At 42.7% G+C, this 17,033-nt stretch overlaps 1 protein-coding gene across 1 annotated transcript; it reads left to right on the top strand.

The window, feature by feature from the left end:
- Window positions 1-577: 577 nt before the first annotated feature.
- On the top strand, window positions 578-16,283 carry tmem209 (transmembrane protein 209). The gene is made up of 15 exons (XM_042335876.1): window positions 578-697; window positions 2,891-3,035; window positions 3,893-3,951; window positions 4,565-4,696; window positions 5,000-5,244; window positions 7,251-7,455; window positions 8,479-8,654; window positions 9,055-9,126; window positions 9,847-9,943; window positions 10,801-10,926; window positions 11,854-11,951; window positions 12,560-12,674; window positions 12,909-13,006; window positions 13,727-13,800; window positions 15,436-16,283. Exons 2-15 carry the CDS (start codon window positions 2,893-2,895, stop codon window positions 15,488-15,490), a joined length of 1,695 nt encoding a protein of 564 aa, XP_042191810.1. The 5' UTR covers window positions 578-697; window positions 2,891-2,892; the 3' UTR covers window positions 15,491-16,283.
- The last annotated feature ends 750 nt before the right edge of the window (window positions 16,284-17,033 follow it).

The following is a 17,033-nucleotide window of genomic DNA, read 5'->3' as shown; positions in this document are numbered from 1 at the left end:
TGTCAGCGAGGAGGGTACGTGCCCCGGGCAAGGAACAAAGTAATAATAATAATAATAATAATAATCCTTGTGTTTGGTACAGCGCCTTATCACGTCTTCGAGACGTCTCAGAGCTCTTCACAGGAATAGATGCACTGTGAGGCGAATCGATTGTGTATTTTGCGGGTGAAACGGGGCGGGGGTCCGGGTGGGGGTGGGTGGGGGTGGGTGGGGGTAGGTGGGGGTTGGGGGTGGGGGTAGGTGGGGGGGGGTGTGGGGGGTGGGGGTGGGGGGTGGCGCAGGCGGCCGATTGAAGAAGAGAGTGAACGGAGTCCGGTGGGGACGATGCACGTGAGTGACTGTGTGACTGACTGACTGACTGGGGGGGGGGGGGGGATCCCTGGCTCTCAGGGCGAGGACCACGTGGCGCCGCCGTGCTTTTTTTTTTCCCGCCCTTTTTTCATTCATTCAAAAAAAAAGAGAGGGAGAAACGGAGACAGAGAGAGAGAGACAAAACAAACAGCTGGGGGGAGGGGGGGCGGGGCCGTGACGTCAGGCGAGTGATGACGTCGGGCGAGTGATGACGTCGGTCGCCGGATGTGACGGACCTGGTTTCCGGTGAGCTCGAGCAGGCAGGCGGGCGGGCGGTTGGACGGGACGGACGGACCGGTCACTCCCTCTCCCTCTCCCCGGTGTTTCCGAGCCCCGAGACCGCGCGGTAAGTGTGTGTGAGTGGCTCTCCCCCCCCCCTCCCCTCTCCCCCCGCCCCTCATCATCCCCCTCCTCCCGGGGGGTTAGGTCACGTCATTCGGCTCCTCGACACGGTGAGGGTGGGTGTCCGGGCCCAGCTCGAGCTCGGGCCGCGGCGGCGGGAAGTTTAAACTTGAAACCGGCCTCTCGCTGGGGCCACACTCGCTGTTGCTGTGGGGCTGACAGTGATCTCCGCTCACACCCCCAGTCATTAGAGCTCCAGCGCCGCGTGTGTGTGTGTGTGGGGGGGGGGATTCAAACAGGGGCTGAACAGAGTTGTTCTGGGTTGACTTAACGTCCCTGTGGCTGTGTGTGCTTGTGCATGTGTGTGTCTGCCTGTATGTGCTTGTGCATGTGTGTGTCTGTCTGTGTGTGCTTGTGCATGTGTGTGTGTGTCTGTGTGTGCTTGTGCATGTGTGTGTCTGTCTGTGTGTGCTTGTGCATGTGTGTGTGTGTCTGTGTGTGCTTGTGTGTGTGTGTCTGTGTGTGCTTGTGCATGTGTGTGTCTGTCTGTGTGTGCTTGTGCATGTGTGTGTGTCTGCCTGTGTGTGCTTGTGCATGTGTGTGTGTGTCTGTGTGTGCTTGTGTGTGTGTGTCTGTGTGTGCTTGTGTGTGTGTGTCTGTCTGTCTGTGCTTGTGCATGTCTGTCTGTGTGTGCTTGTGCATGTGTGTGTCTGTGTGTGCTTGTGTGTGTGTGTCTGTGTGTGCTTGTGCATGTGTGTGTGTCTGCCTGTGTGTGCTTGTGCATGTGTGTGTGTCTGTTTGTGTGTGTGTGTCTGTGTGTGCTTGTGCATGTGTGTGTGTGTCTGTGTGTGCTTGTGCATGTGTGTGTCTGTGTGTGCTTGTGCATGTGTGTGTGTGTCTGTGTGTGCTTGTGCATGTGTGTGTCTGTCTCTCTCTCTCTGTGTGTGGTTGTGTGTATGGGTCTGGCTTGTGACAGGCACAGTGTTGGCCTGACACTGGGGGCAACTTCCACATGTATGCGGATGGAACCCAAATCTACTTCTTCTCCTCCTCAGTTGCGATTCCCAGATCGCTGATGTCCTGTCTGCTTGTTTGACGGACATCAAGGCCTGGATGAGCGCAAATTTCCTGCAACTGAATGTCGGCAAGTCGGAAGCCATAGGCTTTGGCTCCCATCAACGCTTCTCTCCTGCGGATCTGAACTCCTCATCCTCCCCGGGCTCTCCCTCAGAATCTCCGAACTTGTGCGCAGCTTAGGCGTACGGTTCGATCCCCAGCTTTCCTTTGTGTCCCAGATGCGTTCCAATGTCCTCCTCACTTATCTCCCCAGCTCCACCATACACAAAATCTGATTAATTCTCCACCACCCAGATACTCATCCGCACGAAACTCCATATCCCCATCACGCCAGCCCTTGCCAGGCTCCACTGGCTCCTAATCACCGAACGGATTGATTTCACAATTCGCTCACACGTTTTCAAATCACTTCGTTCCCTTGCACCTCCCTACCTATTCGACCTGCTCACCGCCCCACTGCACCACCCGATGCCTCCGCTCGGCTGGCTCCAGCCTCCTATTTGTCCCTCGTGCCCTCCGCTCTACTATCAGTGGCCATGCCTTCAACAACTATGCCCCGAAACTCTGGAACACTCTGACTCAATCCCTCCGCCTCGCCCCCTCCCTCCCACCTTCAAATCCTGCCTAAAGACCTTGGTTTTTGAACCTGCTTACGGTCACCTCTCTCTTCCCCCTGGCTCGGGGTCAGACTCCGCCACTGTGGAGTGCTCTGGGATGCTACCCCACTTGAAGGGTGCTGTATAAATGCAAATTGTTGTTGCCTGTCAGGCCTTCAGGCTCTCTTCGCCCACCCTTTGGAACTCCATCCCACAGTGCCTTCACCTCGATCCCTTACCTCCTTCAAGGCAAGTCTCAAAACACTCCTCTTCAACCATGCCTTAAGTCACCCTCCTACTCCTACGCTCCACCCCTCCTGATCCAAACCCCCAGCTCAGGTCTAATCCCTGATTGTCCAGCACCTTGGGGCATCCTCGTGATATGAAAGGCGCTATAAGAAATGCAATTTGTTGTTGTTGATGCTCTATTTTGCTGTAATGACGTTCCAAATCCCATTTGTAAGAAGGAAAGGTTTAAATTTAAGCTTTCTAAGTTTTCGGTCTGTGTGTGGTTGTGTTCACAGAAATGAATCCATTGGGAGAGAGGGGACCTGGCACGTCCCTGATAGATAGGACCATGAAGATGAGGAAGGAAGCACAAGTCAGGAAAGTTGTGCTGGTGTGGGGTCTGCTCAACATGTCGCTCGCTGGCATGATTTACATGGAAATGTGAGTTGTCTTTCCTCCAGTGTGCTCTGAGATTTTTGCTTATAATAATAATCCTTGCATTTGATATAGCACCTAATCATGTCGTTGATGCTTTTCAAAGCTCTTCACAGGGTACACTGTAATGTGCTGTATTTTGTGGGTGAAATGCGGCAGCTATTGCGAACAGTAATGTCCCATAAGTTTTGTGATTTTGTTTAGAGCAGCAGAACAGAATTGACACGTGGCTTTGAGCTAAAAGAAATACTAACTAATGGCAGAAACCTTGTTATTCAGTCTATATGGCAAAACTTTTTACCAAGTCTTAAAAAGGGAAATTCCAGAAATCCACAGCAGGATATTGACATTTAAGTGAAAAATTATAGTATTTGGGCCTGGTATTTCACCAGAACCTGTGGATTGGTTAATTGGCAGGGTGAAGTGAAAATTACTCATTTAGGAATGGAATAATGGAGAATGCCCAATAAGGTGCTATTGTCCTTTTTTCTGCCATTTAATTTTCCGTGTTATATGAATAATATTAAATAGTACAATACAATTTACATTTATGTAGTGCCTTTTGCGTCGGAGGGGCATCCCAAGGTGCCTAACAATCCTGGCTTGGCACTCAAGCTGGAGTGGGAGCTGACAAGGGGGAGGGGGTAGTTGACTTAAGAGCAGTCAAAGAGATAGATCTTGAGGTGGACCGTGAACAAGGTGAGGGAGGGAACGAGTCGGAGGGAATGTGATAAGGCGCTATAACAAACGCAACTATTACTTGCACAGCATTAAACCATCAGAATTTTAATTTGAATATCCTTGTATTTGAATTTGAAGTCATGTCTTGAATTTACAACCAGCTTTTTAACTTTGCTTTGCAGGACTGGAAAATTGCTGACCAGGTTCTTCAACGTTACATACTGGCTTCTGTGGTATATTGGTAAGAATCCTAACACTTGGAGAAAAGTGGGTGCTTGTTTGAACCTCTTAGATTAGCAGAGAAGTATATGCATTTCAGATGTCAGATTGGCTCAGTTGGTAGCACTCTCAGTTCTGAGTCAGAAAATTGTGGGTTCAAGTTGTCTGAGGTGCTATCCTTTAGCTAAAACGTTAAAACAAGATCTCATCTGCCTCATCTATTTGAAAAGAGGTGTCTCAGGTGTGTTCTGGTCAACAAATCCTCCAGTTAAATTGATCATTCTCTTCATGGCTGTTTGTAGGACATTACTGTGCACAAATTGATTCCCATTTTTGCCTACAAATACAGTATCACTGCATTTAATAGTAATTACTATAAAGAGCACATTGAGATGCTTTTCAACATGTTGAGGGACTAACAAATGCAAAGATTACTTACCACAATGGACATTACAGGTTTTTTTACACAAAATCATTCCTTTCAAATAAATATTGCCTTCAGGACAAGCTGAAACATTTCCTAAGCACCAGAGATTGTATTCAGACAAAAAAAAAAGTTCTGAGAAATAACCTAACAGAATTGCTTCTCCCTAAGAGGATGTGTTATTTTAGTGCTGTGTATTTTTCTGTTGCAGAATTTGGGCTGATTGTTTTGTTTAGCCTGAACGCAATGTTTGACTTCTGGCGATACTTCAGAAGTACAGTTGTTCCAGTTAACTTGGTCATGAGTCCAGAGCAACAAAGGCTTCTTGGGGTTGGAAATCAAGGTAAGTGGGTTTTTTTTATATATGACTAGAAGGAATTAATAATATTTTAAAGGTGTTTGAAACAACAATTTACATTTATGTAGTGTCGTTTGTGTCAGGAGCACGCCTCAAGGCTTCACACAGCCAATGGGATCCCAAGCTTGGTGGGGCGGTGGGGGGTGCAGGTTTGAAGAGAGAGAAGGAGGGAACAAGGTCGAAAGATTCTCAAATGAAATTCCAGGGTGCATAAGAAAATAAGAATTATTTTAATCTTTTCTGCATTAAATATAAAAGTATTTACTTTTGTACTTGCTCATTCCACAGCAATACAGACAACTCCGCAAGAGAAACCGGCAATTGCCACCACTCCCAACTCTTCCCCCTCGAGCCTCAGCCAGGGACAGAATGTTCTGTCCTACAGCCCATCACGCCCCCTCGGATCCAGTCCTAAATTCAATGCTACCTGTATGTCTGGCTTTAGTCCCACATTACAGACACCTTCCCCCATGGGTTGTGGGTCCTTTCCATCATCCCCCGTGATGTATTCACCTGGAAGCACCTTCAGTACGGTAGGAGACAATATCGCTAGTGTCTGTTCGCTTTGGATGTTTTAATAATGATAATCCTTGGATTTGATATAGCGCCTTATCATGTCTCAAAGCGCTTCACGGAATATACTGTAAATGGAATTGACAATTTTGTGAGTGAAATGCAGCAGCCAATTGCGCACAGCAGTGCCTAAGGTTTCACCCTGTCTGGGAATCGAACTCGGGACCTCGCTTATGAGACGCGTGCTCTAACCAATACGGTACAGGACTTCACATTATGCTAAATTTTGTCACATGTATAGCATCCTTCACATTGGAAATATATCCCAGGGAGCTGGACAATCGGGTTTTGGATTACATTAAATTACATTTGATCCCGTAGAAAACTAATGCAGAAAAGACCGTAAGACATGGAAACTTTATGAAAAGTAAACAGAAAACGGGTATCTGGGAAAGTTATTTGTGAAAATCACTCTTTAGTGTGGGCAATATTAAAAGTTTATTACCACCTGTAATATGTCCGCTTTGCACGTAAGCATTTTTTTGTAACCTGACCCTGTTATCTGTCAACAATATGTGATTCATGCTGAGTACTGGTAATTCGCTGTTAGCCCAACCAACTTGCTATTCTTGTATGAGTTTATGCAGTGGGTTCCATTCCATAGCTCTTTTTGGTAGATGCCTTTAAGAAATTCTTAGTTTGTGTTGTGTGGAGATATCCCCCCTCCCCCAAACACACTGCACTGCGGAGGAGTACTATAGAACTGTCCAGGTCATCAACGAGTTGTACACAGAATCTCTTATTTCAGCTATGCATTGTTGAGGAAACCACTCTGCCTGTTATCCTGCACCTCCTAGTGGCTTGTTCAGTATTAGTATAGCATATCCCTGGGAACAGAGCTCTTGGCCTCAAGTGCTGAAAGGAACGAAAAATATATCTTTAGCATCATATCCAGATTATACAGAAAAGTGTATTTACTATCCTCCCCTTAAACTATATGCAGTATTTGGTTTGCAGTTAACACATGTAGAAGGGTTTTCTTACGATACTACAAGAACAATAAATTACACTTGTATAGTGCCCTTCACGTCAGAATGACGTCCCAGAGCGCTGGATACACCCGATTGGCTGCCTTTCTAGTACTGTAGCAGATGGTCTTGTACCCTGACCTTCACAGTCTGTGCGTTCTTCGGATCATTTTCCCGTTCCTACTTTGATGTAGTGGTATTCCATTAAACCCTGTAGCACCTGGTATTGAGTTTTCAGTTTCCCATCTCTGAGGCGCTGGTGATATCTACTATTTAACATTGCACAACCTCGTGATTTGCAGCTCGTGTGATAGAAAGATTCGTGAAACTTAAGCGTTACAGTGCGGAAAGATCAAAGATAAGGGGGCACCACACTGAAATATCACACTTTAATCTCTTCAAATCCACTTCAAACCTAATCTATTGCAGGAATCAGAAACTTGATGAAAAGTAGTTAGAAAACGGGTATCTGGAAAAGTTATTTGCTAAAAGAGGAAAATTAAAAATTTAGCAAGAGAGGAATGGGGGAAAGACCTATGTAGAACAGTATACCAAGCAAGATAATGGAGGCAAAACCATTCAAACTGCAAAGCAGTGCAGTGTTTGGAGAGCTGCATATGATAGCTGCATATGATAGAGAAATAAGGTTTGCTGGACAGAATGGACCTTAAGGCTGTGAAGCTGTTTATTTATTCTTCCTATCCTCCAATAAGGGTTAAAGCCTTCAATCTTCTCTCTGGAACCGTAACAAATTAAATCTTTTGTCTCCATCATGCTACTTGGGGCGTTTTCCACTTTTATCACCACCACTACAAGAAGAGGAGTAGGGGGGGGAAATGCAAAAGCAAATAGATTAATGTGCAACTCTTACTTTACTTTACTTTAATAGCAATGGAAAGAAACCCTTTTCGAATCCTTTGAGCTGACTGTGCTATTAAAATGGATGCTGACAAATTAACAATTTGCAATTTTATTCGTTTTGTGTGATTATCCTTTAGGGTCATGGTTGCAGTCCAGTTCATTGTATATCTTCATACCCGAATAACATTGGATCTACAGAGTGCTCCGGCGTCAGATCCCGTTACCGATCCTCACCCTCTGTGTACAGCATGCCCCTCACAAGAGACGAGTATCTCACAGATATCAGATCTCTGGAGTCCTACCTGCGATCTGAAGAGGAGAAGCACAATCGCAGTCACCAAGGTTAGTTACCCTTTGATTATCTATTTAAAACGCTAGCTTGTTACTGAGCCATACACAGCAGGAAGACCTGGGTTTAATCTCTATTAAATTGTTTAATTGATTAAATCTATGTATTCTTTACACTGCTGTGAGTAATTGGCTGCTGCGTTTCACCCCCAAAAATACAGTCAATCCACTTTACAGTATATCCCTGTGAAGCGCTTTGAGACGTCTCAACCATGTAATAAGGTGTTGTATCAAATGCAAGGATTATTATTATTTAGATTGCTGTTATCTGATCTCTTATGCATCAGAAGCTACAAATGACCTCAGCAGTCCTGAGTTAGGAAAGGAGAAAAACAGTCAGAATCACTTCTGATCCTTATACTTCTGATCACTGTCCAGTGACCCCTGCTGGAAAATGTGCAACATGTAATATGTTGGAGGAGAACAGATTCACCTGTAATCATATGGTATATTTTGTGAAGGGCATTCTCTCGAAGACATAAGGCGCTATATCAAATGAAAGAATTATTATGATTGCTTGCCCTTGCTCTCACTATTTGATATATAATAATGCTTGTGTTTGATATTGTGCTTTTCACGTCTTCAAGAGTCTCAAAGCGCTTCACAGAATATACTATAAAGTGAATTGACTGTATATTTGTGGGTGAAACAGCCAATTGCGCACAGCAGAGTCCCACAAACGGTTGTGGATTGAGTGACCAATTATTATTGCGTTTTTTTTTCTTGAGGGGTTATTATCAGATATACTATAACCTAGGTTCACAAGAATGGATGTTTTGTTTAGGTATCAAAGGGAAGTCAATGTGTATCAGGAAACTTCAGAAACAAGAGAAGGGATAAAATGAGTGGGGGGGGAGATTCCACTTTGAAGATATTTGTATCATGGGAAGTAGAATAAGAATAATGTTAGATGACTGATTTTATATATTAAAAAAAAGAAATGAATTCACCTGATCAATTTTGGGAGCCGAAGTAATTTCCCGTCTCATCTGAATTGTTCAATTTGTGCACATGCAGGAAGTCCTGATTCTGTTGGCTCGATCAACAACCCGACCTTTTGGAATTGCAATCGATCTACAGGAGACTACTCACAATCACTGCGCAAGTTCCAATACCAACTGGCCTCCAGGTCACAAGCTCCCTCAGCCCACAAAGACGAAGCTGACCTGGGATCTAAGCTGGTTTCAGCAGAGGTGCGTAACTGGAGATTCTTGTCATTTCTCGCTGGAGGGTTAGGGTTCTTGTTGCCAACTGCATTTAATAAATAATAATTTTATATAGCGCCTTATCACGTCATTGAAACATCTCAAAACGCTTCACAGAATACACTGTAAAGCACATTGACTGTTTATTTTGTGGACGAAATGTGGCAACCAATTGGTTTTAAAAAGGAGCTCCCATTGCTCACAGGAGGGTGTTGGATTACGTTGAGTGCTCTCTTGAGTGCTTCATGTACTTTTGATTAAACCTCTACCCACCAATATTCAATGAAATGGCCTTTGTCCCATTTCAAAGACATGGCAGGATGTAAAATGTGCACATACCCAATCTGTCTAAAATCCTAGTTTTGACCTTTGCGGTTTGTGCTTTCAGGTGTGGATGAGGCTCAATATGAGTCGTCAGCAGCTTGACCTTGTGGATTCCTGGACAGCAAACCTGAGAAACGTAAGCCAGTGTTCAGTGAAGGTATCATTGTGCAGAACAGGTTAAAAGCCTCGAACTTGAACTGAGTTATTTCCCCAAAACTGAATGCTTTGCCTTCTGCGATAACTACTCAAATTGTGGCTGCTCAGGTCCCAGTTCAGTTCAACAAAAGTGTGCAATTTCACAGGTGCTCGATTCTTCAGGATCTAAAGTTAACCTACAGTATTGTTCAAGAGAACAGTCAGTCTTAGCACACTGCACAACAGCAACTTGCATTTATATAGCACTTTTTTACACAGTACTGGTTGTCTCTTTGTTCCCTAGTCTAGATATACTGAGACGAATGATCATAAATCTAACTGATGCACTAACCGTACAAACCAGAGATCAAACATGGAATGGAACATTCCAGATCAGATGGCTCTAAATCACTAAGAGATCCTATAAATGAAGTAATTCAAGATGTTTGTGACAATCTAGATGTAGTATTTAAAGCACAAAAAATGAAAGGATAATTTTCATCACCATTTACTTTATTTTTAATGATGGTGTTCTCCGTTCATTCTTATATTTTCCAAAGTGTATATACTTTGCAGAGCTAACTCATTGTATCTGTTTGAACATTTTTGGAATCATTTTTGCCTGAATTCTTTCACAAATCTAATTTACGGGACATTTGTTGTTACGACACAAAAATATTGGCTTCTTCCACTTTTTAAGAAGATCTTTTGTTGTTTCTAGTGGATCAACGAGACCATTTTGAATCGTTTGGTGAAAGAGATCGACTGTGTGAACGTGCAGCTGAGGAGACTGGGGTGTCCAGAACTGCAAGTGGGAGGTATGCGGGAGTCCATAGAGTAAACGCAATCAGTGTCTGACGATATAAACTGGCCAGGATCCAGAATAATTTGTTTTCCGTCAGCAGGAGAGATTGAAACTGGCTTTAGATAAATGCCCCATGAAGGGGAGGAAGTGTTGAAAGCATGTGTCCTCGCAATGCTCAGTTTTCACTGGTTTGTGGTGCCAGCTTTGATATTTTTTTTGGGTGGGGAGTTGGAGAAGAGATATTCATAGTCTTCTTTCCCATCTTATCTTGGAGTATCCTGTTAAATGTGGAGTCCTGGTTAGAGCACTCGCCTCATAAGCGAGAGAACCTGGATTTCATTCCCTGAATCCTGAATTCTTGCGTGAAACATTAGGCAAATTTCCTTACTCCACATGGCCTCTGTTTACCTAGTAGTAAGTAGCAACCCAGTTATTAGTTGATTAGTCGATTGCTTTTAATAATCCCTTCAAAAAAAAATTTAAAATAATAATTTGGTCACTCAATCCACAACTGTTTGTGCAACCATGCTGTGCTCATTTCATCCACAAAATATACAGTCAATTCACTTTACAGTATATTGTGTGAAGCGCTCTGAAATGTCTTGGAAGATGTGATAAGGCGCTATATCAATGCAAGGATTATTAAATGAGTGGCAGCCTTCCTGCAGGAAGGTTGGGCCTGTAGGAATTGGTTGAGCCACTGAACTTTCTTTCCCCCTTTCATGCATTCAAACCTGTATCTCGCCACTCTGACAAGCTCTTGCTCCAGTAATACAGAAGCTGCTAGTTTCAAGCGTTTGATCGCAAGGCAAACAAATAGAAAGATTGTCTTTTTTTAAAAAACATGTCTTCCCCTTTGCTCCTTCACAGAAACGAGCATCTGCAGCCTGAGACAGGCTGCACTGGTCAGAGCTCTGCAGATTCCAACACTGAACATGGTTGTCCAGTATCTAGACATCACTCCAAACCAGGAGTACCTAGTGGAGAGGATCAAAGGTAGAGCTAACCCTAATCCAAATAAGAGACGTTTTGGTTTGCTTAAAGCTTGTATTAAAGGTTGTGTGAGTGTGCATAAATATTCATATATATATATATATTTAATTTGTAGTGCCTTGTGGCATCCTCCTGACATGAAAGGTACTATGCAAATGTAATTTTGTATTTATTTTGTATATATATTTGTTTAAATCCATCTTTCATTGCTTTGATATGGAGCACTGCAGTAGAAAGCTGTGTATTGTTGTGCTGTTCTCTGTCCCTCAAGTTGTGCTCTTTGTCTATCCATGTTGAATTCTTAAATAATATGCATGGCTTTAGTACTGTGTTGGAGTGCATGATATTTCCTTTGGAATGATAAGAATTTAAAGTTGCAGTGCACTAAACTCTGTTGGAGTAGCTTTGCTTCACTCCTTTCAAACTGACCGGTAAAACCTACTTGTTTTAAACTAATGTAAACAAACATTGTGATTTTAACCCCTTTGTAAAATTAAGAACCTTCTAAATTTCCGCTACTGAAAAAAAACTTTGTCTCTGACTATAATTTTCCTGACTGGCGTAAATATTGGCTATGTCTTGAGGAGCCTAATTGTTCTGATAATGTTACAAAACTGAGAATATTTAACTGAGACTGAGGCAGGGCCTGAGCCATTTTCTCCTACATCTAGCCATGCTTGATCCTTATGCTGCACAGGAAAGGTTCAATGGCAAACCTTGCATCCATATTTCTCTTAGTAGCTTTATTAACACATTGCATTTGATATAGCGCCTTATCACGTCGTTGAGACGTCTCAAAACGCTTCACAGGGTATACTGTAACGTGAATTGCATTGAATTAATGAAGAGTAAAAGGTGAAAGCTGGAGTGAGTGGTGAGTAACAGACTGGTGGTGTTGATGGGTGTTTTAACTTTCCATTAACTCTGCAGAGTTAGCACACGGTGGTTGTATGAGCTCATTCCGATGGAATGGCGGAGGAGAATACAAAGGCAGGAAGTGGAACACAGACCTACCGACAGACTGCGCTGTGAGTATGGTAGAGGTTGAAAAGATGCATTTTGGTTCCTCATCTGCTTGTTTTCTCTTATTGGTGATTACCATCGGAGACCGGCTGGTTCCTTACAAAACCTTTCTTCACTGAAGATCAGATGGATTGTGTAATAATAATCCTTGCATTTGATATAGCGCCTTATCACTTTGTTGAGACGTCTCAAAGCGCGTCACAGAATATACAGTAAAGTGAACTAACTGTATTTTGTGGGTGAAATGCGGCAGCCAGTATATTCTGTGAAGTACTTTGAGATGTCTCAAGACATGATAAGGCCCTGTATCAAACGCAAGGATTATTATTATACAGAAGCAATTGGGGGGAAGATTTACTTTGGCATCTGGTTTTAATTTTTTTTTAAAAAGTTACACTTCAGAAATTTGAAAACACAAACTTTGCTGTTCATTAATGATTCTTGCATTTGATACAGTGCCTTATAATGTCTTCAAGACTTATTGAAGCGCTCCACAGGATATACTGTAAAGTGTAATGACTGTCTATTGTGTGGGCGAAACGCGACAGCCAATTGCGCACAGCAGCGTCCCACAAACAGTCGTGATTGAGTTACCAAATTTTTTTTGTTGTAGATTATAATGCACATGTTCTGCACCTACCTGGACTCCAGGCTGCCTCCACATCCCAAGTACCCTGATGGCAAAACTTTCACTTCCCAACATTTTATACAGACTCCAGATAAACCGGGTGAGTACTTTTGTGTTATAATATTATATGCTGAACAGGTGAAAAATGCTATTTCATCAGAGTTACAGAGGGTTTAAATACACGTTGAGGTAATGAGGTGTACCGTTTTCTAATGAGCTTTCATTTTACTGCAACTTTGAGTTGTGTTGAGTACAGGTATATCTGTATTGTTCGAATGCATATACTTATTTGCTTTTTGAAATATGTTGACTGTAACNTTTTTTCTGAATTCAGATACGTTGAATGAGCACTTGTTCTGCATATACCAGAGTAATATTCATCCTCCACACTATCAGCTCATCTACCAAGGGCATGTGTACAATTTACCAAAGGTACTAAACCATTCCTGTCTGTTCTCTACCCTCTGTCCTAGTCCTGAGCTCTGTTATGACTTGAAAAAATAAATACGGGAATTCTTTCTTCTGCATATTTTCCTTCACTGAAACTTGCAATGTGATTGTTTTATCCCCACACAAGCTTACATTCTTAAATATCAATGGACTTTCAACTGGCAGCTGTTGGGGCTGATCACAACATAGTCTGATCCAGTCCTTATCCAGATATAGAGATTGCTGGATTGCAATAATTCTATGAAGGGAACTGCCTGTGCAGAAAACATTAGTATGTAATTGGTAAGACTCTTAACCTTATTTATGTTCTTGTTCATCTGTAATCCAACGAAGGTGGCTTCTATCTTACAATGGGGGTGTCAAATGTGTCCCTTGCCTCCTTCAAGGCCTGTCTCAAGACCCTCCTCTTGGACCTTGCCTTCAGTTAGCTTCTACCCCTAACCTCCCTGCACTCCACCCCTCTTGATCCCTACACCCAAAGCTTGGACCCAAATCCCTGACTGTCCACCGTTTTGGGACGTCCTCCCAACACGAAAGGCACTATACGAATGTAATTTGTTGTTTTCGATTATCTACCTATTTGGTGGAGCTCTATGTTGCATACAGTCACGGTTCCACTTGAATGGCTATTACGAAGGCTCATGATCTGTCTAGAACTTCATGTCATAGAATACAAATACAGTACCTGCCTTTATTTTGCAGGACCGAAGTAACATGTTTCACACAATACTGATGTTTCTCAATGTGATAAAGACAAAAGAATCTGGAATGCTCGGGTAAGTGGCTCTCTTGTTGAATGAATGGAAACTCAAAGATGGTAGATCACAGATCTGTGTTGCCAAGTTGTAGAAGCCATGGTTTTCCACACTAGAGGCGTGCACTTGGTCCCACTGTATTGCTAAGCAGGGGCCGGCACCAATCCAGAATTATCCACCTGTGAAAATGGTGTTATTTGTCAGCACCTTTCCACAGAAGGTGTCAGCCTGGCACAGTGGTAACACACGCCTCTGAGTCAGAAGGTTGTGCCCCACGTTGGGACTTGGAATCACATAGTCTAAGCTGACCTTCCAATGGTGGGTGTTGCATTGTCAGAGGTGCCGTCCTTCAGATGAGACATTAAATCGAGGTCCCATCTGCCTGTTCAACTGGATGTTAAAAATCCCATGGCACTATTCGAAAAATAGAAGGGAGTTCCTCTCTCCCAGTGTCCTGGCCAAGAATCCCCCCCCAACTAAAATTGGTCAATCACTCCACGACTGTTTTTGGGACACTCCGTAATTGACTGCTGCGTTTCGGCCACAAAATATGCAGTCGATCCACTTTACTATGTATCCGTGAAGCGCTTTGAGACATTTTGACGATGTGATAAGATGCTAAGTCAAATGCAAGGATTATTATTTTATCACAGAAATGTCGGAAATCTGAAGTAAAAAATTCAAAATTGCGACAGATTTACAGCAGGTTAAGTTAATCTGAAAGGGAAAAATTAATGCTCATTTCAGTGTGTCCATTCATCAGAGCTTCAGGGTCACCCAAAACTACATTTTGTTTGTTACTGATACAGCATAGTATCTGATATCAACGAGATGCTCATATATATATAAAAAAAGAAAATTAGTACCTCATGCATAGCAAGTACTTTTGTTTGATCCAATTGTGGAAAGGCAAAAGATTCTCACTCTGATGTGCAAGTATTTTCTGTGTTTTTTAACATATAATGTAGCAGCTGGAGGCTGTATTTAATGAGTAGATTGAATTTGACTCGTGTGGTTACAGAGGACACAACAATTTGAAGATACTTAAAGATGAGATACTTCCGTTTCTGTTTTAGTGAGTGATTTGTTTGGTCACACAGTATGTATAGTGTAGCATTTCTCAGTTGAAAGGAAGTTAAGCTACTGGGAGAAGCATTGAAATTTACAGCACAAAATGCCATTTAGCTCAGTGTTTTACCAGCTCTTTGAAAGCGCAATCCATTCAGTCCCATTTATCTCTCTTGAAAACTAATATGGACAAACAATTTAAGCACAAAGTTGCTATGGGATTCCCCTCCTTAAGATTTTTTTTTTTTGGCTTTCTGTGTCGTGTCAGTCACCCCCACACAAATAGGATCTCTGTGGTCCCAGACTCCACAGTTTGCTGCCCATCGTTTGTTTCTGTGATTCACCATTGTTGTGGTCAGCAGTGGCCACCAGGTGTCGATATTGGGTTAATTATATTCATCAATTTCCCCCCAAAATCGGTCACTCAATCCACGAGTGTGGGTGGGACATTCAGTGCGAGCAATCGGCTGCCACGCTTGGCCCACAAAATATACAGTCAACCCACTCCGCAAAAGATTCTGTGAAGTGCTTTTAAGACGAAAGCATTTCTAAATTAAAATTTTAATTTGCTTAAATGTTCTTTTGCAGAAGAGTGAATCTCGGGCTGTCTGGAGTCAACGTTTTATGGATTTTTGGAGACTAAGTGAAAGTTGCCGGACTACTACATAGCACCAACGTTGATGTTTTGATCCACACAGAAACTGAAACTTTCTTACCTGATTTAAATACCTTTCTGGTTATTTTATATATTTGCTTTTCTACTGAATCTTGTCAAACTGTTATATGATTGGAGGGGCAGAAGATGATTGGAGTGTTCACTTCTGTCTATGGAACATGGGATTGTATTTGAGGTTTGACTTTCTCGGGACTGAAAAACCTTGTCTTTTGAAAACTCGACGCTGGAATTTTTTTTAACCAATTTAAAAGAACCGGTATTGTTATTTATATACTTTTGTAACGCTGACTTTGCCTAAAAGGGGAAGTGAAAGGAACCGCAGAATTTTTATTTCATTATTTCGTGAACCCCTTACAAAATTGTGTGTAGGAATAAGTTTTAGTTCTCAAAAATGTAAACCTTTGAGGGAGAGAAAGTTTGTACAGAACATGTGATCTGCCACGACTGTAAATTTTGTATAAAGGGAGTCTTAATCTGAAATGGGAAACTCGAGCGATTGTGACAGAAGCACAGTCTTGTAAAGGCATGTTTAGTTTGCAAGTGCCTCACCCCATATTGGTTTTAAACACATATTTGATGGTTAGTTACATCAAAACCTTTGTGAAGACTGGGGCTACTTTTGTAATTTTTTTTCTAGTAACCATTTTGTATGATAGTTGCTGTTTTATATCGCAATAGGACATTTAGAGACCCTCCAAAGTAAAATGGGCTGCAGTAGTTTGTTAATGAATTGATTTGCTTTAAACAATACTTTTCCCAACTTGGAAACTGTGAAAGTTTTTTTTTCAAACCCTGTCTCTCCTTTTTATACAGAGAAACACTTGTGAAAATTGGGGAGGTGGAGGGGGCTCTTAACATTGAAGGATGACCACACCTAAAGAACTAGCTCTGAGCAGGGAATGTGCTATACTTTGTGTTTCATGACTAATGCAAGAGTTATCAGGAACACACAATATTATATTAATTTCCACTCCAATACTACACTAATTCCAATAGAACACTAATTGCCTCCGTTCGACTGGCTCCGGTCTCCTGCTTCTTCCCTCATGCCCTCCGTTCCACCATCAGTGGCTGCGCTTTCAGCCACTATGTCCCGAAAGTCTGGAGCACTCTCCCTCAATCCCTCCGCATTCCCCTTCTTCAGGTCACTCCTGAAGATCTTTCTCTTCAGCTGTGCCTATAGTCACCTTCCCCTGGCTTGGATTTGTGCTCCGCCATTGTCAGGCGCTCTTGGAATGCACTACATAAATGCAAGTTGATGTTCTAATTTCATTTTTGAGCCTAAAACAGGCTATTTGGCCTAATGCATCTGTGCCCACATTTATACTCCAGGTGGACTTTCAACTTTCCTAATTCTCTCATCCATAATCCCTGTATTCCCTTCTCCCTCGTGTATTCATCAGGTATCCTCTGTATATGCTCGTTGTGGATCCCGGACTGTCCAGCGCCTTGGGATGCCCTCCTGACGTGAAAGACGCTGTACAAATGAAATTTGTTGTTGTAAACCTAT

This window comes from Callorhinchus milii, unplaced genomic scaffold (genome assembly GCF_018977255.1).
Source record: "Callorhinchus milii isolate IMCB2004 unplaced genomic scaffold, IMCB_Cmil_1.0 Scaffold5, whole genome shotgun sequence".
NCBI classification, from domain to species: Eukaryota; Metazoa; Chordata; class Chondrichthyes; order Chimaeriformes; family Callorhinchidae; genus Callorhinchus; species Callorhinchus milii.
This window is presented reverse-complemented; position numbering and strand designations above follow the sequence as displayed.

Excerpts from the sequence above, each read along its gene's own strand:
- tmem209 (XM_042335876.1), top strand. The coding sequence starts at position 2,893 with ATGAATCCATTGGGAGAGAGGGGACCTGGCACGTCCCTGATAGATAGG. Across the intron at positions 3,036-3,892 it reads GGCATGATTTACATGGAAAT|GACTGGAAAATTGCTGACCA; the intron begins GTGAGTTGTCTT and ends TTTGCTTTGCAG. Across the intron at positions 4,697-4,999 it reads TCTTGGGGTTGGAAATCAAG|CAATACAGACAACTCCGCAA; the intron begins GTAAGTGGGTTT and ends CTCATTCCACAG.